This window comes from Salminus brasiliensis, chromosome 1 (assembly GCF_030463535.1).
Source record: "Salminus brasiliensis chromosome 1, fSalBra1.hap2, whole genome shotgun sequence".
In the NCBI taxonomy this organism is placed as follows: Eukaryota; Metazoa; Chordata; class Actinopteri; order Characiformes; family Bryconidae; genus Salminus; species Salminus brasiliensis.
The window spans coordinates 61,002,313-61,027,115 of record NC_132878.1 but is presented as its reverse complement, the minus strand read 5'-3'; the positions used below and the strand labels follow the sequence as shown (position 1 = coordinate 61,027,115).

At 40.0% G+C, this 24,803-nt stretch overlaps 1 protein-coding gene across 1 annotated transcript; it reads right to left on the bottom strand.

The window, feature by feature from the left end:
• Positions 1-2,790: 2,790 nt before the first annotated feature.
• foxq1b (forkhead box Q1b) lies at positions 2,791-4,265 on the bottom strand. The gene has a single exon (XM_072697264.1). The coding sequence runs from the start codon at positions 4,191-4,193 to the stop codon at positions 3,372-3,374; it is 822 nt and encodes a 273-aa protein (XP_072553365.1). The 5' UTR covers positions 4,194-4,265; the 3' UTR covers positions 2,791-3,371.
• Positions 4,266-24,803: the final 20,538 nt, after the last annotated feature.

Here is a 24,803-nt window from a genome sequence, read left to right as displayed (position 1 = left end):
ACACCCTCAGTCCTAGACCTGTAGAACAACTCCCATTATTAATTATAATTTTACAGCAGAATTAAGTCATGTTCATCTTGAAGTGCAACGAGCTTTAGCTTTGTTTTTTTTACTTTCTTTGTATTTACTAAAAGATCTTAAATATTTAACAACAGCGTATCTGGACGTTGATATGATAATCTGATAGTCTTTTTTAAGTCATTGGTTAAATAGTAATGGGGGGGGGGGTTCAACTGTAATGCTCTTTTATAGCATGCCTGTGTAATTACAGTTGTCTCTGACGAGCCGAATGAAACTACCGCTATGTGTATATCATTACATGCTGTAACTATATTGCAGATATCACAATTGTTAATAATTTTACTAGTACTGTTGAAATATTACACTGATATTACTATTGCATTTGCTATTGCTATAACAACTGGTATTATTGTTACTATTGCTAATGCTATTAACACTGCTAATCCTATTACTACTGCTATCACGCTCAATAAAATGCTGGGTCAAAATTATGCACAGAACTCAAGGTGGGGTAAACTGACCGATCATCGCTGACTTCGCGAATTACTCAAACTATTATTATTTTGACCCAACACTGGGCTGGTTTTGCTTGTTTAATTGATAGTGTTTTTTAAACTACAAATCATTTTTACCTTACACCCGAAGTAGGGACTGTTTATCAATGACAAAATGTTAACTCAAATCCAGATCTTAAAAGCACCAAACATTAAGAGTAATGCAGTTCAGTTTGTTTGTTAACTGGATAGTTCAGCAACTCGGATGATAGCCTACAGCAAACTACAATGCTATTATTATACAAATAACGCCAATGTCTTAAAAACGACCTAATGTTCAGCTATATCATAAATAGGACACGGCTAAAGGTGATTGAGTGGAAACAGTGGAAACAAGCAAACATTAATCATTCCTGATAATCACACCCCAATAGAACAACACAGTGTATGGTTTTTACTTAAAATAAAACGTTAATTTACCTAACAGCACTATTACATCTATATATGAAAAAAGTTCACTCACTGATTCCCGTCAGCCGTGATTCCGAGCTGCTTCTAACAGAGGAGATGTTTAACCGACTCTGTTATTCAACTTCTTCAGGGACTGTTAATTAGTGCAGATAACTAATCCATTGGCACTGATGTTTCAGTGTATATATACTCGGTGATCCAGACGCTGGGCAGCACAATAAATACCCGAAACCTGCACAGAAACTGTCCAGCACTATGAAAATAACTGGCTATATGACTACATAACTCTAGATAGGAAAAAAACAACAAGACCTTTTCTATTGCTACGACAATTTATATTGTTATTAATAATTATTACTGCTTTTGCAATTAATATGAATACTGGTTTGACCATTACTGTTGCTATGACTAATTCTACTACTATTTGTAATGCTATTAATTAGCCCCTATCAGACATGCGCATTATTTAGGTGGTCCCTAGATCAGAGACTAATAAGCAGAGTATTGCTCATTTAAAAAAGTGAGCACAAATCAACATGATTTCAGTTGTGGACAAAGTCGGAAACGAAGAATAGGAAAGGTTTTAAGGATGAAGTACAGCATGGTAAGTGCAGTAGGGAAATTCAACTGATGCTTGACGGTCTCTTCAAGAATAATCTCTGTCTCTGTTCTGTCTGTTGGATTGGAATGAACTAGATTGGATTTAAATAATTATGGTAAGTAAATACAAATGTATGTTGACTGTGCAGTCTGACTGTCTTTTTGCTTTTGTCGCAGGGCGTTTTCTCTCCGAGTGCACAGGTGTGTCATTCTGGCAGCTCACCTGTAGGTCGCAGCATCACACCTGAGTATCGTGTCTCGTCGTGTAAAACGTCCCTGTTCTGGGAAAAAGGTTTATCCATTTGTGGTGAAAAGCACACCGCTGACCTGTCCGCATAGTCTTGACCTGCCTCCTGGACATCTCCGGTGAAGTGTGAGCAACACTGACAGACTCACCGAGTGTGTGCTGTGGTAAATAAGTGACTATAAGATGTTGCTTGTGGTCATACAGACAATGTGCATTCTGCAGCACGAGATTTTTGAGAAATAAAGTTAAAATGTGAAAACCTGTTTCAGCACCGCGGACAGCGCAGCGAAGTGAAGGAAGACAATAAAAGAAGGGTGAATCCATAACCATAACCATAACATAATCTGCTGCCAACATTAATACAGAACTGACGCGCGTGAATCTGAGTTCAAAACACAGGAATTGTAGATTTTAGAAATATGTATATCTCCTCCCTAACCAAAGGTGCAAATAGCGTCAAGCCTCCTTGGTGTGTATGTCAGATCCACTGACTGATCACTGTTAGCAATTTTGGCATAAAAGCTGTCATTTTCTGACTGTATATAAATGAACTATAAATCGATAAAGAAATATTACATCCTTATTTTCTACACACGTGTACTGGGAATATGAACATCGTGAAGTACCCGTTAAAACCGGCCTTAATCATTTACCTTTGCTGCTATTATTACTATTATTATTATTATTATTATTATTATTATTATTGTTGTTGTTGTTGTACGTAATTTACTTATTAACTTGCATTTCCAAAAATAACACTAACTAACGATCACTCAATTAAAGGTGTGCTACTGGCTGAGAATAAGGACAGGTGCGTGTGTCCGCGCGTATCTGCATGATTTGCGCGCATGTGCCGCATTCTTCATAATCTCCCTCAGTAACTGGAGAAGCACCAAGCTGTAAAATGTTTGGTATGGCAAACAGAAAGACACACTCACACAGTCCTCTCTGCTGCATTTATTTCTCTTTATTAACAGAAGTCCAATCTGAACTCTCCAGTCTCTCCCTCGCTCTGAGCAGCTTGCTCTGCAGCGCAGCAGCTAAAACGCGCGCGCTCACCAAACACTACAAATACTTTACACACATTTACATCCATATTTAACAACAACAACATCACATTACAAACTATGTACACTTAGATACACACAATAGACCACATATCTGACACTGTTTTGCACGACTGAAAAAGAAATCAGTACCAAACACACAGTACAATCACTGACAGACAGACAGACAGTGTGTGTGATTTACTGAAAAATAACACGGTCCATACGCTCCAAATATTTCACACACCTCGACAGAAAAGTGCACATAACAGGTGTGTGTGTGTGTGTGTGTGTGTGTGTGTGTGTGTGTTTCCTCAGCGCTTCTATTGTGACAAATGACACCTGAACAACTCGCGTGCTTATGCGCGTGGGTGCGCCCGCGCGCGAGAGCATGCCTGTGTTCTGGTTGCTCGGCGCTTCTTGTGCAAATAAGACAAAACGTGTCCTGTATGTTTGTATGGTGCTGGCTGTAGATGCCTTGTGTTTTCGTCCTCAGGACAGCAGAGAGTCTATTCTGAAGGGGTGGTAGGGGATCTCTCGCGGCGCGCTGTACAGTGTGGGATATCGTGGCGCGGGGCTCAGGAAGGCTGGCTGAGGCGCGAGGCTGGAGAGGTGCGCTAGAGGCGCCGGGTAGTTCACGAGGAACGGCGTAAACTGTGACGTGAGTCCGGCGAAGTCCTCCGCGCGCTCCCTGCGCCGGAACGACGGCTTGCTGAGGATGCTTTCGATGGCGAAGGGGCCGGTGAAGCGCGCGCCTCCTGTGCTGTTGGCTGGCGAGCGTTCGAGTGCGCGCTCTCGTGACCCGGGGTCCCTGGCGGTCTTCTTGCCGATGCGTTTCCTCCGGCGGCGGAACACGCCGTCCGCGAACGTGTACTCGCTGTGCGGGTTCAGCATCCAGTAGTTGTCCTTGCCCCAGGGGCGTGAGGGGTCTCGCAGCACCTTGAGGAAGCAGTCGTTGAGCGACAGGTTGTGGCGCACCGAGTTGCGCCAGCCCGTGTAGCTGCCGCGGAAAAACGGGAACTTCTTCATCAGGTAGTCGTTAATCTCGGCCAACGTGAGGCGCCCGGAGCTCGAGTCCCGGATGGCCATGGCGATCAGGGCGATGTACGAATACGGAGGCTTTGGCCGGCGCGCGTACGCCTTAGGCTTGCTGTCGGAAGCACGCGCCCCGTCCGCCTCCTCCGACGGTGTCAACGCCGGTGTTGCCGGTGCCGGACTGCACGCGGCAAAGTCTCCGTCTGAGCCCAGCTCGTCTTCGGCGGACATCGGCGACTCCGGTGGCATCGCGGCCACAGAGAAAACCTCCAGCTTCATGTGCGCACGCGGCTGCTATGAACGCGGCGCGTTCCGCTTATTCGTGAGGACAGAAAAAAAATGCGCGTACGCGGTTCTTACAGGACGAGTGCGAGCCACGAGACCGGTGTGAGAATATATAAACAAGACTGAAAGAAAGGGGCCGCCCAGGAAAGGGGCGGGGCTTATCGTACCCACCTGCTCGAGGTGGAAATCATCTGCAAAGAGTGGATTCAGGTAGACGAGTGTGTCCATTCTTAACTGCTGCTCATTGTGAGACGGTGTGTGTGGGTCATTTGGGACTCAAATGTCATATAAGCCCAGTTCTATTTAAACTGTCCAAATGTTTAGACACATTTATAATTTGCAGCACATGAGTCTGAAGTCACTGTGCCTAACGCCAAGCATTGTCTAGAGGGGTATAAAGCCCCTCAGTGTTTGCCTGTGGAGCAGTGGAACTGTGTTTTCTGGAGTGGTGGAGTCCATCCAATATTGGAAGGAGCTGGAGTGGAGTTTGTGATCTGGAACTAATTACCCAACATCGGTACATAACCTCATTAATGCTCTCTTGGCTGAATGCAATCCAATCCTCACAACCATTACAGCCTTACCTGAAGGGTGTAGGCTGTAACTAAAGCAAAGGGCTACAAACTTACATTTAACACCCTTGATCTCAGAATAAAAGTTGGATAAGCATGTGACTTTTGGATGCATAGTGTAAATAAATAAAATGTGTTAACTGGTTGCACAAGTGTCCAACAGTGTGATTCAGCCACACAAATCTCAAAAAAGTAAACTGCAATTGTCTGGATGTGTCATATTGTATTCATGTGTAATGGACTGAATCATGTACAGTTGTGGTCAGAAGTTTACGTACACTCTTCATGGACATTGATGCCATGGCAATAATAAACGTAATTTCAATAATTGAACTGTTGAGTGTATAATGAGTGTATGGCATGTCTTTAACCCCCTAACACTTCAAGGCCTATTACACACTAAGGTGTATTAATCAGTTACTACAGGGACTTCTGTACAAACAGGAGGAGCCATTCTTTAGTAATAGAAATTTGCAAAAACACTTGTAGGGGCTAATAGAACAAAAAGTATATATACTGATCCAAAGTTTTACATACATCAGACCTAAAATTTGGATAAATGCCTTTGGCAGTTCTTAAGTTGTTCCTGACATTCTGAACCACAAGTTTGACATTTGTAGTTGTTTAGAATATATTTCTGACTTATATATGATAAATATATGATCATCTTTTTCAGATCTGCACTGAGCTCTTTAGGGTGTTGGTCAAGCCTGTGAGCACTGTCAAACAAATCTTTAATATTTGGCAAACAAAAAGCTACCAGCTATTGTCAGTCATGGTCACTATCATGAGGTTAGTAGGTCTTGGCCATAGCAAGTTAAAAGACACTTTGGAACTGGCATTTCAGCACCACTACATTCATATTCTAAGTGGATGTGTAAATATGTATGACACTGAATGTATCATTCTGACCCAGTGTCCATTTCAAGAACCCCCCCCCAAAAAAGGTAAACAAACATATATATATATATATACATCTATATTAATAAAGATGTATGTTGTACACTTATTCTGCCCAGATTAAAAACAGTTCAGAGAATGATTAAAAACCCCAATATTGCGGTGATATATATGATGAGTGTATGCAAATGTCTGACCAAAACTGTAAATACATCAGTCTTAAAGTCACGTAAAAAGAAATTGTGATGGATAAAATGGATAAAAGCATGTTGGCAAATGGTGATACATCAATGAATTATATTGTAAACCACACAAATGTCAGTTTCCATCAGAAAAAATAAAACACAAGAAAATGAGTGGATATATCCTTATGCTTGAGTGGTTATATCACCAACAGGCTTGATGGTTTCTTAATTCACCCCTGGTCTGAATGTTCCTTGTTAAAGTGAAACTAATTCTGCAGGGGTGTTTCTTGCGGTACTTCAGAATGGGGAAGTGTTGCCCTGGCATTGTGCCACATAAGGAATGTTTGCAGGTGAGAAACGGCTAAGGTGTGTGCGTGTGTGTGTGTGTGTGTATGTCATTACAGAATATGTGAGTGCAGTCACTGAGGTCACTGGCAGGTCAGATGCTTTCTGATAGTGTAGAAAAGTGAGAAGGTGCTTAAATGTCTCTAAACGAATGTGAACGAGTGAGTCAAATCTGGGCGAGGTATATTATAAAAAGCTTTAATTCTCTACACGTTAGTGTAAACACATTAGTGATATATACTGCATGGCTAAAATCCTGTCCTACTCACACACACCTCCCCACTTCTGCTTTCCCTTAATTTCAGGCTCAACTGCCTTCTTTCACTCCGCTGAAGGTCGTGTAAAGTTAGCTGAGTTCCTTGCGTGCCATGAAGCGGCTGATAATCATTAACGTGTCTCTGCCACACCTATGTTCAGCCCACGGGATATTTTCATTTTGTGTGCATCCATGTTCATCAACACTCAATGAGTGTGTATTTTTGCTGGGTTCATCGAGCAGGCAAACAAGCCTCTGCAACTTGTGGCTGACACACACACACACACACACACACACACACACACATGAAATGGAGATATATAACACTAAGAGTGTAGTGTAGTGTGACTGAAAATGAAACTGTAGTTCTAGCAGCCTCAATGTCATGGCAGGCCTGTGTCCTGGTGGTAGGACAGTGACAGTTTGGGTCTTCTTCCAGATCATGTCAAAGTGGCTACACCTCCCGATCATGTGTTCACCTCCCAAAGCCCCTGGGTTAGGCTCTCCTGCTATGTGACCTTGCCGATACTTTATCATTATCCTCCTAATCTAACTCTTAACAGTTTTTCCTTGTTTTCTCCTTCCCATGTATTGAGACATCCTGTTCCTACTGCTCTGCCCTGGAGTGCCTGACCTGGCTCTCCACTACGCTGCTGCCCACTGTGATGCTGTCCTGCTCTGGATCATCGCGTTGTTTCATTCATGCCTCACTACATATCTCTAAATGACTGTTTAACCTGCATGGCCTTTCACATTAACACTGAGCATGTGTTTTACACTGACTCACATTCTCATAACTCATGGCTTGATGCCACATTTGCTTTAGCTCTTTTTTTTTAGTTTTTCAGTTATTTTTGTCTCTGTTATTGTTCTGCTATCTGGTGTCAACAAGAGATGTACAGGTTCCCCTTTTGAGTCTTGGTTCCTCTTAAGATTTCTTCCTCTGGTTTTCCTCTGGTTGAGTTTTCTTGCCACTGTTGCCTTGGGCTTGCTCAAAAGAGGCTCGGACCCAGATGTCAGTATCAGATCAGACTGCTTTGTTGTGAAAAGTGGTATAGAAATAAACCTGAACTTGGATAAACTTTTATTTATGTTTGAGCTGGTGATCTTGGATTCTGTGGTTGTTTAAAAATGGCTTCATGAGACAGTGACCTGACTTGTCCATGACCAACTTTCTCAGGTCTGCACTGGGCTTGGACTGTCCTCTTATAATGTAGTGTTGGTCAATCTAATGAGTGGCTCTAGCATTCAGGTGCCCCTGAAGGACTACATTATCTGGATCAGGTAAGTTTCCATAACCAAAATGATAAATGGTAGTCCAAGTTACACTGAACACTTTCTCTACCAGTTAAGATGATCTACATGCTTAGACACTTTTTGGAAACTGGCCACAGGTGTGTAAGATTACGGTTGGAGCTGAAATCTGCACCATTTAACACTTGAATTACCTGAAAGGGAATTGGCTGATATGTAAGTCTCTTTACAACAAAGGGTCTGCTGTGGTCCTTGGATGTATAGTTCTAAACCTCCTTCACACTCAAACCTCTCATTTTCCTTTCAGAAATATTCTCCAAACCAAAGGTGGTTCTTCTACAGCTCACATTTTAAGACTATCAAAATAAAAGTGACAAAATGACCTAAGTAACAACAAATCACATAATAAGACCTAGGAATATAATCCATTGTTCTCTGAGTGGTTTACATATGGATAGAGTCAACATCACTTCCAGTTCCAGCTTCTAACAGAAAACAGACTCCAGGCCAGTCACACATGTTAAAATGAGCAGTAATACATGTTTCAAGACAACTGATACTAAAAGACCTTTCAATCCAACTGCCAACCCCACTCACAAACAGCTCACATGTGACTTAGCTTCCATTCTGTTCATAAATATACATTTTAATTTACTTTGATGAATACTCTTGGAATAAATCATGTCCTGATGTATAAACCTGACCACATCTTTGTTGAGAGATTGCAATGCCTCTAAATAATCCTGCATGCATTCAAATGCCTCGGCTGCTTCCGATTCTCTAGCCATAACTAAAATAAATACAAATCTGGTCACTTGGCCTGAAGAGTGGATCCAAACCACCGTAGTCAGATCATGTTTCTGCCTTGAGTTTAGTCATTTCCCCTCACTTTCCAAAACAAAATGACTTCCAGCAGCTTGAGGACTTAAGCAAGCCTGAAAATGATATTTACAGGGTGTCTCCATAAAATTTTCAGAATGCTATAAACATGTTCAGGCGCTGAAAAACATACTGTGGTTAGAGAGGAGTACTGCTTGACATATGGCTTTTAAAAAGGTCTAGCAGAAGTCTATAAGGTTGAAGAACAGTAATAAACATGAGTATGAACCACTTGGATTCCATACATGTGTCCTGAACCGATGTGCTTTCACTCATACTGTAGTACGCTACACTCTCCTACACAGATATCACTTTGAAGAAAATGAATGGTACTGTAAATTTTTTTAAAATTAAACAACCTGTGGTCTATTTATATATTTATGTATTTAAGCTGAATGTAAATGTTCAATTAAAATTTATTTATGTCACTTTTCACAACAACAACAACAACAAAAAAAAGCTTAACAGAGATCCGGGTCTTAGCCTCATTTGAGTAAGCCAGTGATGATAGTGGCAAAGAAAAACTTCCTGGGAATAGACCTTCAGAGGAATCTAGACTCAAAAGGCAAACCCATCCGTTTCTAGTTGACACTAGAAACAACAAACAACAAATCAGCAGTAAAATAACTTTGACTAATGTGACAGCAGGAGAGTTATGAGAGTTATGAGAATGTGAGTAAGTGCAGGACACATGCTCAGTGTTAATGTGAAAGTTAAACTGTCAGATGCACAGCTATGCAGTATCTATGGAGTGGTGTGAATGAGTCAATGTAAGCATTCTGAGCAGGACGACAACAGAACGGGCAGCAGGAGATGTTTATGGGATGCTTATGGGGATTTTTTGTACCAACAACAATTACAAATAATTTTCCATTTCTGTTTTCAACACCTTTGTTATCCTATTTAATTAAACAAACAGTTTACTGTGCCTTTAAAATGCATAAACACTATCTCTGTTTTGACTGGCCACCCTATATGACGTCTCATTTAGCACTCCTTGTAACTTCAGCATAAATATATAGAGTTAAAGTGCTGTGAGACATCCCAAAATGAATTCATAATTAGTTATTTTGAAGCTTAAGTTTTATGTATGTTATGGACTGCATTACTACATTACTACATCACCCTACATCACCCAAATTTGTATTTTCTATGATACAGATGCTGGAAAAGCACTTCACAATTGCATCTTCCAAAATCAAGGGTTTTTGGAGTTACTCCACTGTCTTCAGAAGACTTTCTACTAGATTTTAGAACATTGCTGTGAAAATTTGATTGCATTTAGTGACAAGAGCATTAGTGAGGTCATCTCATCATCAAGTATTAGAAGGAGCAGCACTATCATTTCAGAGAACACAGTTCCACTGCTCCACAGCTAAATGCTTAGGGGCTTTGTATCCCTTTAGACCATGCCTGATATTAGTCATGGTGCCAATAGGTTCATGTTTATCTGCTCCAGAGAGTGCTATTCTATTGGTCATACCTCTTAACAGGGACTAGACAAGCTGTATGTGTGTGTGTCTGTGTGTACATTTGGACATTGGTGCATTGGTGCACCTTAAAGTAGCTGAATGCAGTCATTAAAAGGGGTGTCCACAAACTTTGGACATACAGTGTACAGCACTTCTACAGTCCAGATGTTGCCTTGTATTTGAAGAAAACATGTATTTGAATCTAGGGCATAAATCTAAACCTCAGAACAGTGAAAGCAGATCTAAGAGAGTGAGGTGGATAGAAAGAAGAACAGACAGGCTGCTTCTTCCAGATGAGGAATCACAATGTGCGTTGTTGTTATGAGCTTCACCACTCAAACATACACATTCTGCCCTGTAGCCCACAAAGAGTATAATTTTACAGAGCAAAAGACGGTGTTTAGATTATAGTTAGCTGGTGCAGTGAATTAGAGACTTTATGAGTGGTGATTCTGGCGTAACTGCTTTCATGTTATTCTTGTGCCATTCCTTTCCATCTCTCAGACTTCCATCATTACAATTTCTCCACAAAAAATAATGCTGGTGAAAAAAGGATGGAGCTTTTCCAGTACTTTTCCTCTTTTCGGCTTCTGGTCTAGCTTTTTTAACAAACAGTCCCTGTACAATTAAACAACTAATCTTATGTGTTTGAGTCTGTGTGCTCTCTCTCCTTCTGATTTGGCCTGGGCTCGTCTGGCATTTATGCTGCGTCTGCTGTGGCTTTTCTAACACAAGCACCACCACATCCATCATGTTTTGACTAATTTGGCATGACAACCTGTCTGGCTAGGGTGTTTGAAAAGAAGTCATTTAGAAATGATTATAACTAAACAGTTATCATCGTTTCTAACAAGTTCTAAAAACATCTCACCTCTCAGTAGGTGTAAATCATCTACTGACTGAAACCAGTATAACTGTACATTCTGTGCATGTGTGTTTGTGTGACTATTCAAAACATACTGTATGTTTACACACATGTGAGTTGTGAGAAATGATAGAGCTGTGAGTGAAAGTCTCTGTACTTTCATTCTGATCACAAAAATAACACTGATTTTGGCCAGCTGGCTGTGGGTGGTAATATAGCTTTTTGTTTATGTGTAAGAAAGAGGGGGTGAGTGGGTGGGGAGAAAGTATTTCCTATTTAATCACATGCTTTCTCCAAACACACACCTGCCCAGCACAGAGTTCCAGTGAGAGAAACTGCACCTGTTTTATGCCTGGCTAGGTATCCCACTCCTCTCGCTCTGGCTTACTATTTGATTGTTCTAAATATTGCTTACCCTAGTTTGCAATTTTATACATGGTTGTGTAGTGTGTGTGTGTGTGTGTGTGTGTGTGTAAAAAGAGAAAAGCATACCAAATAAATGTGTGGTTGTGTGTGTGTGTATGTGTACAAAGAGAAATGCATACTATGTGTTGCTATGGGTTGACATGTGAAGAATACAACACTGAGTACAGAAAAGCACATGTAAGCCAATGAAAGTTTGCTGCTGCTGCATTGATCAATATGTATATATAAATGTCAAAAGATAGAACTTCTTTTTCTCAAAATAAGAATACTTTTGACTGCATTGTTTATTTTTGTTTATATTTGTATATTTAATAATACAGGTATGACACAATTAATAGCCAGGTAAAAGGTTTTAAATAGTAAGATTAGTAATATAGTACAAATATCCATACTTTTTTAAAACATGTATGATATACGTTATTGTATATTAACTTTCATTAAGCAAAAAGGTTTTTACACATTGTTGGATATGGAATATTTCCTACAGTGCATCCAAGAAAATGCAGAAACTATACTGTTAGACTATATCCATTGAAGAACCACTAATGGATCTCTAAAGAAATCTCCAATTAACTAAGTTTGTAGAGGAGGTGTGCAAGTATGAAAACAACTTTAACCTGTTAGCACTTCAAGTCTTACACACTAAGTTATATTACTGAGTAACTGCAGGGGTACAAACTAGTGGGGCTATTCGTTGGTAATAGAAGTTTATAACACTTTTGGCCCGCCAGTGGTCTATAGGCTTTTTATGTGATTAAAGCTTAAAGAAGCCCAGCATGATGTAAAGGTTCTATACCAATTCAATTCATTATTAAGAGTGTACTGAAAAAGTTTACTGTAAACAGTGGTATAGTAATTCTGTGACTTTCCCCTGCATAACCTTTTACTCAGTCTAATCATTTTCTCACTCATGATCACAACTTAGCACTTAGACCTAGATGTGGTGTACAAGACAAGTAAATGAAGAGCACTGGCAATTCCAAACTGCATCCACTGCATCATGGCATCATGAATATGTCGCTCATTCACACATCGTTGAACCACTTATACATTTACGTTAACATAGCGTCTCAATATACACCTGTTAGACTAGGATCATGCCCTGTTTCTCGTTCAGACTTGTTCAGACATGTTAATTCTAACATTTGAGAACTACTTACAGTACAAACAGGCTTCATAGCACATGCATAGGCATACAATAATTGACTCAAAGCTCTACTTGAATATTAAGGGGTAGCTTAAGTCAGTATTAGCAAGATGGAACTGTTTAATGAAGTGGTATTACACTAAATTGGAAAAGTTATTGACACTGTTATGAAGCATGAATTGCAGAGGTTTAGTTAAGGACACCATGTATCAGTTCTTTTAACTCATTTCAGTTCTTTAAAAAGACGTTTTAAAGTGCTTTGAAATTAACTGACAATTTTAATACAGATGGTTCTAAATGTATGAATATGCATAAATGTACACTATCCTGTACAAACATATCCCATGTTTGAGTGAAAGCCAAAAACTTTGTTTAAATTCTTTTGTACTTAATTTTTTAAGTTCTACTTAAGTATAAAAAATAAAAGGTGAGATATTACAGTTATTATATTACACTGTTTTTGTCTTTGCCTCTGCTTAGTTAATAAAGTTATGATGTTTTATAACATTATGAAGCATCGTTGTTATAAATTAAACATCATTGTCATAAATTACATCTTTTAAATGAAACAAATGTTGATGATTAGCTGATGATTAATTAACATCCTTCACAACACATCATCTGTCATCTCAGATTACTGGCATTAACTATTCATAAATACCCAAGTATTACTTTAGAAACATGTCATACAGTGTTTATGTACGTGTTATGAAGACTTCAAAGCGAGCAACGTGAAACTAACCACCACCTGGAATCCAGTCTGGCTGATCTGGGCTGTTTGCTGTGTGCAGCATACCACTGAAGCAATTCCTGCTCAAGGTTTGGCTGCTTGATGATTTAAACTGAGCTGTGTGTTCATGCAAGAACAATTTCAACTTGCGGAAATGTGTGAACAGTCCATGACGGTTAAAAACAAGTCTGTTCTCACTGTGCGTGTGTGTGTGTGTGTGTGTGTGTGTTTGTTCTCCTGCACTACTCCTGAGTTCTCACCTGAGGAGATGTTCACCTGCCAAACCAGACGAGAGAAAATAAACAAATTCACAGACACAGACAAGAACAGAGGTCACAGAGAGGTGGAGTGTGTTTGTGTGTGTGTGTGTGTGTGTGTGTGTGTGTGTGTGTGTGTGAGAGAGAGAGAGAGAGAGAGAGAGAGAGAGAGAGAGAGAGCGAGAGAAAAAGAGAGAAAGAGAGAGAAAGAGATCAGTATAGAGAAATGCATTTGTGCCTGTTGCTATACAAGGCCTTCACAGCACAGCCCATAAGAGCTGTCATTAAGTAAAACAAGCAGTGGTCTTATTACTGGTCTGATGAATGAAATTATAGGAATCTGCATGGTGTAAATGTGTCCGGTAGCAACTGAATCAAATTAATTAGATCAAAACAAGTGAACTAAAAGAAAGAAGTTGCTTTACAGAGTGAAAGTGGGCAGTAGCACTTTCCTCTTGACATGAGATGACATTTTAATTTAGAAAAGTGAAGACAAGTACTCAGTCAACTCACTGTGCACTTCACATTACACACCTCCACATTTAATTTACTTACTTTACTTTGTGTACCCTTTGTGTATTATCACTGCAGTACTGTTTCTCTGTACTTTCCCCCCTTCACATGAAAAAACACAAGCTCTGGATTTTATGACAATTTAATATTGTTAATATAAGTATTTTTTTCAGTGTAACAGAGCAAAACTCTCAGAAAAATCATACATACACAACTAAAATGTACCTAAAATGTTACATTCTTAACATTTATACATATTAACATATTTTATGTGTCATCTTCTATCCACAGGTGGCACTGTTTTGCAAAATATACACAATCCTTCATGCCATTTACTCAAAGAAGAATTGAGAAAACAGCATCCCTACAGTTACAGTCATGCTGCTTTTCTCCCTTATGGAGAAATGAGAATTAACGGATAGAAACTCCTGCAGAAACTGTAAGAACGTAACATTCTACTATAGTTAAAGTTAGTGTTAAAGTTTGGTTACGTTTAGAATTAGGTTTAGGGGTAGTAAGTTAAGTTTAGGTTAATGTTTAAATTAGGTTTAGGTGTAGTAGGTTAAAAGTTAGGCTAAGGTCAGAATTGGGTGTAGGTGTAGTAGGTTCAGTTTGAGTTTACGTTGAGGTGTAGGTTAGGTTAAGTTTAGAATTAGGTTTAGGTGCAGTAGGTTCAGTTTGGGTTTATGCTGAGGTGTAAGTTAAGTTTAGAATTAGATTGAGGTGTACTATGGTTTGGTTTGGGTTTACGCTGAGGTGTAGGTTAGGTTTAGAATTAGGTGTAGGTGTAGTAGGTTCGGTTTGGGTTTAGGTTGAGATGTAGGTTAGGTTATAGAATTAGGTTTAGGTGTAGTAGGTTCGGTTTGGGTTTAGGTTGAGGTGTAGGTTAGGTTAAGTTTAGAATTAGGTTTAGGTGCAGTAGGTTCAGTTTGGGTTTAGGTTGAGGTGTAGGTTAAGTTTAGAATTAGATTGAGGTGTACTATGGTTTGGTTTGGGTTTACGCTGAGGTGTAGGTTAGGTTTAGAATTAGATTGAGGTGTACTATGGTTTGGTTTGGGTTTACGCTGAGGTGTAGGTTAGGTTTAGAATTAGTTTGAGGTGTCCTATGGTTTGGTTTGGGTTTACGCTGAGGTATAGGTTAGGTTTAGAATTAGGTTTAGGTGCAGTAGGTTCAGTTTGGGTTTAGGTTGAGGTGTAGGTTAGGGTAAAAATTAGGTTTAGGTGTAGTAGTTTCTGTATGGGTTTACGCTGAGGTGTAGGTTAGGTTTAGAATTAGGTTTAGGTGTAGTAGGTTCAGTTTGGGTTTAGGTTGAGATGTAGATAAGGTTAAGTTTAGTAATATGTTTATCTCTGAAGTACTGTTTCTTTGTTCTTTTTACACTTCAGTGGAAAATAGTGTTCTGGATTTAGATGAGCTTCAAATGCGTTTCCTCAACACTCTTCATGCCAAACAAAAAGTAAACTGAAAGATGACACTTGATTATAAATATATAGCATTTGTGCTCTACCACATACCAAGGGAGAGCTTCTGTCAGTGCAGGAGAGCCCTCACGCCTACAGTGCTCGGACATTGACTGCCCTTGCATGTGGCTCTCTGACTTTATCTCAGTTCCTCACACGCTACAGCCACCCCGCTCGCATGCAGCCCGGAGAAAACAGCACAAAAGACATTTTTAAAAGAAAACATCTGATGGTGGATTATCTGATACGAGTCGCACTCAGCCTCAGCGCGATGACAGACCGTGCACTTCCTTGGGCTGCATGTGCAATAAGGTCTTCTGGAGGAAAATGTAAGCAGCACCCAACCCCCTTCACTTACACACACACACACACACTTCACCCCTCCCCTCTGCCTCTACCCACATGTCTACATGTGTTGGCAGAGGATCTGTGTGTTTATACCTGACGAGGGCAGCCGTTCCGCCGTCTTTGTCTAAACTTGAAAGGGCAGCCGCGCACTTGCGCTCCTCACGCAGGGCGCTTCGCACGAGACGCCCCAGCAGCGCGTGGCAGGCTCCAGTTGCTCTAAAAAAACATTATTTTCATCGATACAAATTAAAATATATTTAACTGACATCATAATATATTACATTTATTATAATATACACATCAATAAATATTTCATCAATGTCAAAGGAAAGTTGTGTTATTACAGTATGTCCAGAAAGTAAACAGATACCCCATATAAATGATTTCTTTAACTGACTTTAAGGTGTATCCAGTATTACAGAAAAAACTTTAAATAAATGGGACATTCTAAGGCAGCTGCATCTGAGCCTAAGGTCACCATGTCCAATGCCAGATATTTGCTACAGGGATTAAAAGCCCCATGGCATTGGGCTGTGGAGAAGTGGACCTGTGTACTTTGGAGTGATAGAGCTCCATTCAATACCTTTGGGATGAGTTGGAGAGGAGTTTGTGATCCAGAAGTAATCATCCAACATCAGTACTGGACCTCACTAATCCTCTTGAGGATGAATGCAGGCAAATACTCACAGCAATGTTCCAACATCTAGAGTAAAGCTTTCACAGAAGATTAGAGGCTGTTGCTGCGGCAGAGGGGGACAAACCCCCTATTACTTCCCTTGGCTGTTGGATGTGCAGGTGTCTACGAACTTGGAAAGGTGTATGACAGTTTTACAATTACAGTTCAGATTCAGGCCTATGCATGTCATTATTACAGCTGCCTCAGTATAATCCGGCACATTGAACCTCACCATGTGCGGATTTAACACACCTCAATCCTCCATCATTTCTTCAAGCGCGGCATTAATCTGCTGTAGGTCTAAGCCTCTAGGGTGCTTTTACAGTTAAACAAAGGTTTCTTGTTATCTGCTGGTTTCTGAATGGTGAGAGGGTAGTCGGGGAAACTGGTGGACTGGCAGATGTTAGTGTTGGTTATTATAGGATCTTATTGATCTGCTTTTAATCTGCTATATTTGCCCAGGTCATTAGGAGGAGGAAGTGAGAAGGGAACAAGCGGATGCACAGACACCACTGGAGGCAATGCGTCCTCACTGTGTAATTTACCATTGATCTTACGTGTGTAATTTATTGAGATATTGATTTGGAAATATAATCACAGTGAATGACATAAAAGATAACCAGCCTTTCTGATTTTTCTGCATTACTTCTGTTCATTGGCTTTGGGGTTTTCTTTGGTTTAGAAACTGAAGCCAACAGGAAGTTCCAAAAGTGTTTAGTAAATATCAGTGCTTATATCTGTGTGAGTATATGGAAGAGTGAAATGAATAAATAAAGATAGATAGAGAGATAGAGAAGTTCTGCAGTCTGAAGTTTTTATATTTACATTCTCTGAGCAATGTTATGGGAACACTTAACTGTACACCTACTCATTCATGCAATTATCTATAATTAATTAGCAGCCAATCATGTGGCAGCAGTGCAATGCATTAAATGGTCCAGACATAGGCCAACAGCTTTGGGTAATGCTGTTCTCTGTGAGTCTCTATTTACTTAGAATTATGCAATAAAGAAAATACATACAGTGAGTTTTGTGGACGAAAACACCTTGTTGATGAGAGCAGAGTATATAGCAGAGTATACAGTGGCAATTCTGCTGGGGGGGGGGGGTATAGTCCCCCCTAAATTAGGTGTGAATCTCCTCAAAGCAGCACAATAATGTAAAAAAAAACTTTCCAGCAATGTAAGCTATAAAGCAATCGGCCCCTGATACAATATAACCACTGGCCCTACACTGACTAGACCAGTTGAAATGGTCTAGAACCGTCACTGAGAGTATGGTAACCCAGACACCCAGCCCAACACTCTGTACAACTGTGCTGAGTGGAAAAGCATCAGTACAACGAACCTTGATGTCGATAAGCCCCAAAAGCAGAAAAGCACATTGGGTTTCACTTCTGTTGGCCAAGAACAGAAATCTGAGGCTGCAGTGGAAACAAGCTCACCAATACTACACACTGACTGGAGAAAACATAACTTGGTCTGATAAACTTTGCATTTTACTAAGAAACAGAGAATATAGAGTCAGAATTTGGCGCCAACAGCATGAGTCCATGGGCCCAACTTGCCTTCCAGGTTGGTGGCGGTGGTGACATGGTGTGGGCAATGTTTTCATGACATACTTTGGGCTTGTTAATACCAATCAATCATTGCTTAAATACCTCAGTCTCTGTTGCTAACCATGGGTATCCTTTCATGGCCGTGTTTTACCCATCTTCTAACAGCTACAGAGGCACAAAGGAAACTCTTAAACTGAATTCATGAACATGGCGATTAGCTTAGTGTTCTTCAGTAGTCTTTCCAGTGATCAGATCTGAATCAGGCCAATTCAGTCCATTGGTTTTTCAGTGTAAGCTCATGCGCTTATGCCAGAGTGTGTCCCACAATTGCAAAGTTGGTGATCATATTTTATTTGATTTAAACATTCCCCTGATCCTAAAAAGAGAAAACCACATTTCATACCATTTAAACTAATTCTAATTTCTTATATATCTTTCATATGCATTCATGTATTTGATATAAATTTATATCAGTGCAATGATATAAAATAGCTTTTTATTTAAAAAATGTTTTATCTTCTTTGGCCCTAATTTCACCACCACCTCTAAAGCTGAAAGTTTTAGCACCCTTGTCGAGAATAACTACTCAAATCACCGTATGTAGTAACTTCATTGATCTTCATATAGCAATGTCAGCGTGGCTTTTTGCCTCCACTGACATCTGTTTAAAATTCAGTGACTGTTTCATCTGTAATACTTAATGATCCAGAAAATTCAAGAACATCCAAGATTAGTCTAAAAATAATAAACTCTGATTGAGGAAAACGACAAGCATTGAGAACATGTTGCGAGACTTGGCCTGCACTAAAAAGCATGGAGCAGTGTTTCATATGTGTGTGTGTGTGTGTGTGTGTGTGTATTTATGGAGGAGGAAAGAAATGTAAGTGTCCACAACAGGAGCCCTGATGCCCTGAGTTTGATACACATCTCTGAACACTGTTTAAACTGCTTTGCAAAACACTCTCCATAGAGTGCTGTGATGAACAAAGCTCATCGCACGAAAGCCCTTGAATAAATACCAGAGAATGTGTGTCAGAATTTTCATAGAACTATTCTGAGTAAAACACGTGTCCATGGAACTCAGGTGGACTCAACTGTAACGGATATGATGGGACATGAGAGAGCGAATACTGAGATTTGTGACCACAGTGCTGACTTTCTGGTCTGGCCTTTTCGTTTTCAGTGTAAGTCTCTAATACACAAACTCTTCTCAGGCACCGCACTTGCGTCATCCAAGCTAAATGAAACATCACGCGCTGTGCGCTTCATAAACAAAACTGCTAGGTGGCCTCTTTAGTCAGGGGGATAGAGCCAAGCGTGGGCATACAAATGAAAGAAAAGCCTGTTATAAATATCCAGTTGTTATGAACCCGCCCCTGGAATTCTACCGACTTGAAGAGTTCAGTTTGATCTAATCCAGCTGATCAAGGCCTTCAGAAAAGTCTCAGTAGTTGGATTAAATGTAATAAGTAATGGTTTGCATGAAGACACTGCATGTTCAAAGGTGTACAGACAACCCTTGTAATTTCAAATGCAGCTACTCAAAGGCAGCTATTTTGGATTGATAGACAGACAGCATTATGTGGATCAAATTGCAGGATGGTAGATGTCCAGCAGGAGGGATGGTGAACATTGCTTTAGAAGTATGTTCAATATAACTTTTCCAGCTTGACAGATAGAAAACCACTTCTGCTCTCCTAAAGAGATTTAAAGAAAATGGGATTAGTCTTTTGAAAGAACCTTCCCAGAATGTAAAGGTGCGACACCATTTCAAGCTAAGAACCGTTTCAGAACGTTTTCAGAGTAGGGGCCTGGAACCTTCGACCTAGAAAGTTGTTCAAAAACAGCATAATTACTATGCTGAGAAAAGGTGGACATATCTTTAGAGTTAGACTGTTGTTTGGTAGTCAAGTAGTCAGCCTTATTTTCAGTGTGAAGTGTGTTTGTGTCACGTGTGTTAGAGAAAGGGAGGAACAGATAAAGAGAGATGAGTGGCAAAGCATGAGTAATGTGTTTTTGGGATTGCCATTGGAAAGGCCTGTGTGATGATTTCTCTGTTTCAATGGAAAGCTGTGCGTCACATGAAGTTGCTCTATCTGGCCAGAGCAAGTGAACTTTAGGAATGCTGAATGAATTAACACACACACACACACAGTTTCTGGAATGAGGGAGTGTCCTGCTCATTTCATGTACAATTACATTTTACTATAATAAAAGAAATGAACACACAAACAAACATGTAAGGCAATAATTAGTCTACATGAAGGATCAATAGAGGGCTGTACTTTCCTACAAACGAATCACTAGGTTTAAAAGAATATCTTCAAATTGGTGTTCAAAAAAAATCAGATAAGTTCAAACACTCACTATCACTCAAAACAGTACGGGGAAACCATTCAAAACAATAAAGGCCAGACAAATACCAGCTAAACGTGTATGTGTGTGTGTGTGTGTGTGTGTGTGTGTGTGTGTGTGTGTGTGTGTGTTGTTTGGTTTGCACTGTGCCTGTGTGAGCTGAAGACTTGCTTTCTTTAGATATGATAAGTGACTGAGCAGACAGTAGCAGTGATCAGGCTGTAAATATTAAAGAATGAAAGATAGAAAGTATTCTGGTGTTTTTGAGACTAACCTGTATCTTCCATAGCTGTAACATACCATCATTTAACATGTTAAGATCAGCACTATGTGTTCCTCAGTAAAACAACTGAAAACATATTGATATTTAAAACAGATACATGAAAAGCACTGGACTGTTTCTCTAAACTAGCAACAAATAATTCTACACACAGCACCAGGACTGTATTAGTGAAATGATTTCCAAACCCAGCACAACAGCATTTTGTGATAGAGGATTATACAAATATAGTATTTAATATTTATACAGGATTTTAAACCCATTAGGGTGTTCTGAATGTCTGTTGAAACGTCCACTTGCTAACCAAATACTTTTCAATTTCATACAGTTTATTTCATGCATTTCATATGTCATGTATTTGGCTGTACGTAGATAGATTCTGCTTTGGGATCAATAACTGCTGACAAGTAGACGATTTGTTAGTCATATTAGTGCCCATAACCATTCTGTGCCAAATAATGCATTTATGGGGTATTTAAGTTATTTGATGTATAAATAGTACATATGGGACTTCGGTTGGGGTAAAGACACTGATCGTCCTGTTATAGTGGATCAAATCCAAAAGCTCTGCTTTTATTGGCTATTTTAGATCACTGCAGTGACTCACAGGAGACCTAGCCTTGGCTTGCTTTGTTTTAAACACTGTAACTGCTATTGTAGCCAGCTTAGCTTTTTCAGCCTATCACTTGTCCGCATCATTTCAGTCTTGTACGAATACCCGCTTGCTGCACATCATCCCAGGAACACAGACTCAGCTTTCACTTAATCGTATGTTGAGTTTGAGAACCTGGCACAGAAATAGCTGCAGTCACAAGGCCTGGTTTGTGTACCTAAGTATTAACAACACCATAGTTTCACGCAGTGGCCAATAAGTTTGACCACGATGTGGCTTTAGGTGTAAAAAAGGCTTTGGTAGGTGGGCAGGATGTATGTAACTTTTAGGGGTGTAGGTATAACGAGACTAGTCGCTTATGAAACGCTTTTGGAATTGGCCCCTTTTCCAGCTCTGTTTTGGTTTGAGGCTTTTCAACAGTGACAACAGTGTTAGAGGTTGATGGTATGTCACTTCCATGTACTGAGCTCTCATTATTAACTATAGCTAGATGAATGCAGCTTTCCATTCTAGGGCAACTTTAAGCAATGTATCAGTCAGAGCTTCATTTTGATTAGGGTCAGATTTGGAGTGTCTGTCTGTCTGTATGTGTGTGTGGAAATATGTGTGGTAACGCAGATGAGTTTAACCACAATGCAGCATATTTCTGTTCCAGCGATTAGAGTGAAGTTAGGATGAAGTGAAGTGGATGTTTTGTGTTGTTTGCTGTTTAGTTAAGTATATTCAAATTGCTCCTGCTTGCTTCACTGACTCTTTTAAATATGCTTCGGGACAACACCACCACAAGCTTATTCACAATGGCGTAAACATACACTTACCTCTCTCTCTCTCTCTCTCTCTCTCTCTCTCTCTCTCTCTCTCTCTCTTTCTCTCTCTCTTGCACGCACGCTATTTCACTCTATTTCGCTCTATTTCTCTCACTCTTGACTTCTCAATTGTCATGTGTATATCTTTGCTGCTCCTGTATCAAATATTGTACAAAATACTTCACTGCTGAACAAATTGGAATCTTTTGATCCTCTAATGTTTAATATTGCACTCACACACACACTCATATACACAACACAAAGTAGTGATACTCTTCTGCGGTGCAGATTAGGCTGTGTGTTGGGGGGTTTTGAATGGGCCCGTTTCTCTATGTGTGTGTTTTTAAGTAAACTAATCTTTGGGCAAATACTCAGCCTGCGCCTCAAGTCTTAATGTATTTAAAGTGTGGCTGTTCTGAAAAGCATACACATGCGGGCAAGTTTGAGGGGATCAAAGCCTGCAGCACAATGTGGCAGATTTAGAGTCAGACCCGCTCTCAGCTTTGCCCCTATTGTCTCGCTCTTTCTCTGACGAAAGTTCTTTGAATCCCTCTGCGGTGTAAACCTTTCTTTGTTCGTCTCAGGTTAACAGAAGATATACGCTCTTAAACATCACCCTGCACCTCTCTGTTTCTCTCTCTCTCTCTCTCTCTCTCTCTCTCTCTCTCTCTCTTTCTCTCTGTTTCTCTCTTTCTCTCCCTATGCTTTCTATCTTTTCATTCTTGTTTCTGTGGCTTCGTTCTATTCAGAGAGACTTACACACAGAAACATCAAACAGCGCTCAGACCGACTCCACTGTTCTGCTGCAAGGGAAACGACACAATCCGCCCGCAAACATCTCTTTACTCTCGTTCCTCTGCTCCCCTGCTCACCTCTTCTTTTTGAAGTGGTTGTCGGGCCCTGTCAGTGTTTGTGTTTGGGCGTGGTCCAGGTGTGTTTGCTTTAAGATGGAAGGCAACACACACACACACACACACACAGTAAGCATCCTAAAAAAGGTGAAAATGCTAAAACTAGGGTAACCATTTCAGTGCAGAAATTGCAGGTCATTCTAGTTCTGCTACAGTTCAATCCACAAAGTTATGATGGCCAGCTTTTCTATTCTGTGCATAATTTCTTACTTTTATCAATAATATTGCAGATGGCGTTGCATGAGGCTAATCGAGCTATAAATACTTGCGGGGTGTGTGACGGGATTCATAGATTGAGAAGAGGTGGTACAGTGCAGTGAATGTCTCGTTCGATGTGTGGAAAATGGGTCGCAAAGCAGATGTTCATGTTAAACATGTCGGCAGGTTTCATGGCTTCATTGCTTCTAGAAGTCAACACAGGTCCTTTACAGGCAATTTCTGAAAGAACACCCTGCTGAGACCTGCATTCTCATTCAAAAGTTGTGAAATCTGCCAAACAAATGTAAAACAAATGCAAATGCAAAAGTGGAATAAGATGAAATGGGAGATAAAAGTTGTAGTGTATATAGTGTATTGTTTCACACACATTGCAATAACAGTAGGCTATTTTGACAGAAGAAGCAGCTCTTTAAAACAACATCAGTTTCATATCAGTTTACAGAAACATTACATTTACCATATTCTTTCAGTGAAAACTTAAGGTAACTTAAGGTAACTGGTTGCCAGTAAATGAATATAAGCTGTTTACCCCCCTGCCCTGACCATTTCCACTTCTATTTTTATACTCCATGAAGCGTGGATCGAAATCAATCGGTTGATATGACACTGCTTGATGTCATTACGTGATAAGTTATCTGTGTTTAGACTGGCAGTTTCATGAGTCTTGTTGAGACAGATGTTGAAGCTGAATATCAAGCAGGTCTAAAATGCTCTGAAAGAGGCTTCACATTATCATATAATTTAGGTTCATGTACATTTTAATAAATGAATGAATGAATTAGAGTAGTGTTAAAGTTTCACCATGGAATGCCAGGCCAAGAGCTGTAGTCTACTAAACAAGCATGTACTGTACAACACAATACAGTCATTGACCAGCAAATATCCTCTCACCGCTGACCTGTTTAGTGATCAGTATCTTAAAGCATACATTCTACTGCATCAATCAATTAAGAGTACTTCCAAAACAACTTTCATTCATTTCCACTTTAAGATTAGTCAGTATTTAATCTCAAGCTGATGCCCCAAATAAAAAAAGGATTTAAACCCATCTTGTTAAATTTGAGATTCCTGTTCCTTTAAATGTTTTTACTCATTATTTTAATCACTGTTTGTGTACATATGCTGGCAACACTTGAATCAGTGCTCGTAAACAAGGCCTTTATTGTCTATTTACCAAGCGATTGCCTTATCTCTCTGTTTCCGTTGGCTTTCTTTTTAAAGGGATTACAGGGAAGCATTAAAGGAGAAAGTTCCCAATCTGCGTTCTCCACTCTTCATCTCGCTGAGCTTTTAAAGTTCACTCTCTTGGATCAGATCCATATTTTTAGTGTTTGTGTGTGAGAGAGAGTGAGAGAGAGAGAGATGGAATGTTTTTAAACATTGAAGAGTGCATTGAGTTACTGCTGCTTTAACATCACAGTAATGCTGACAGCATGTTGGCTACACACTCTGTCTAATAGTGCTGCGTCTCTGGGCAGTGTGATACTGCATGATATAGTCACAAATTGGTGATCACACATTTTGTCAGTATTTCCACGACTGATTCCTCTGACCTGTACCACAGGCTGAATTTGGT

Bases quoted from the DNA above. Each gene is read 5' to 3' on its own strand.
- foxq1b (XM_072697264.1), bottom strand. From the start codon at position 4,193: ATGAAGCTGGAGGTTTTCTCTGTGGCCGCGATGCCACCGGAGTCGCCG.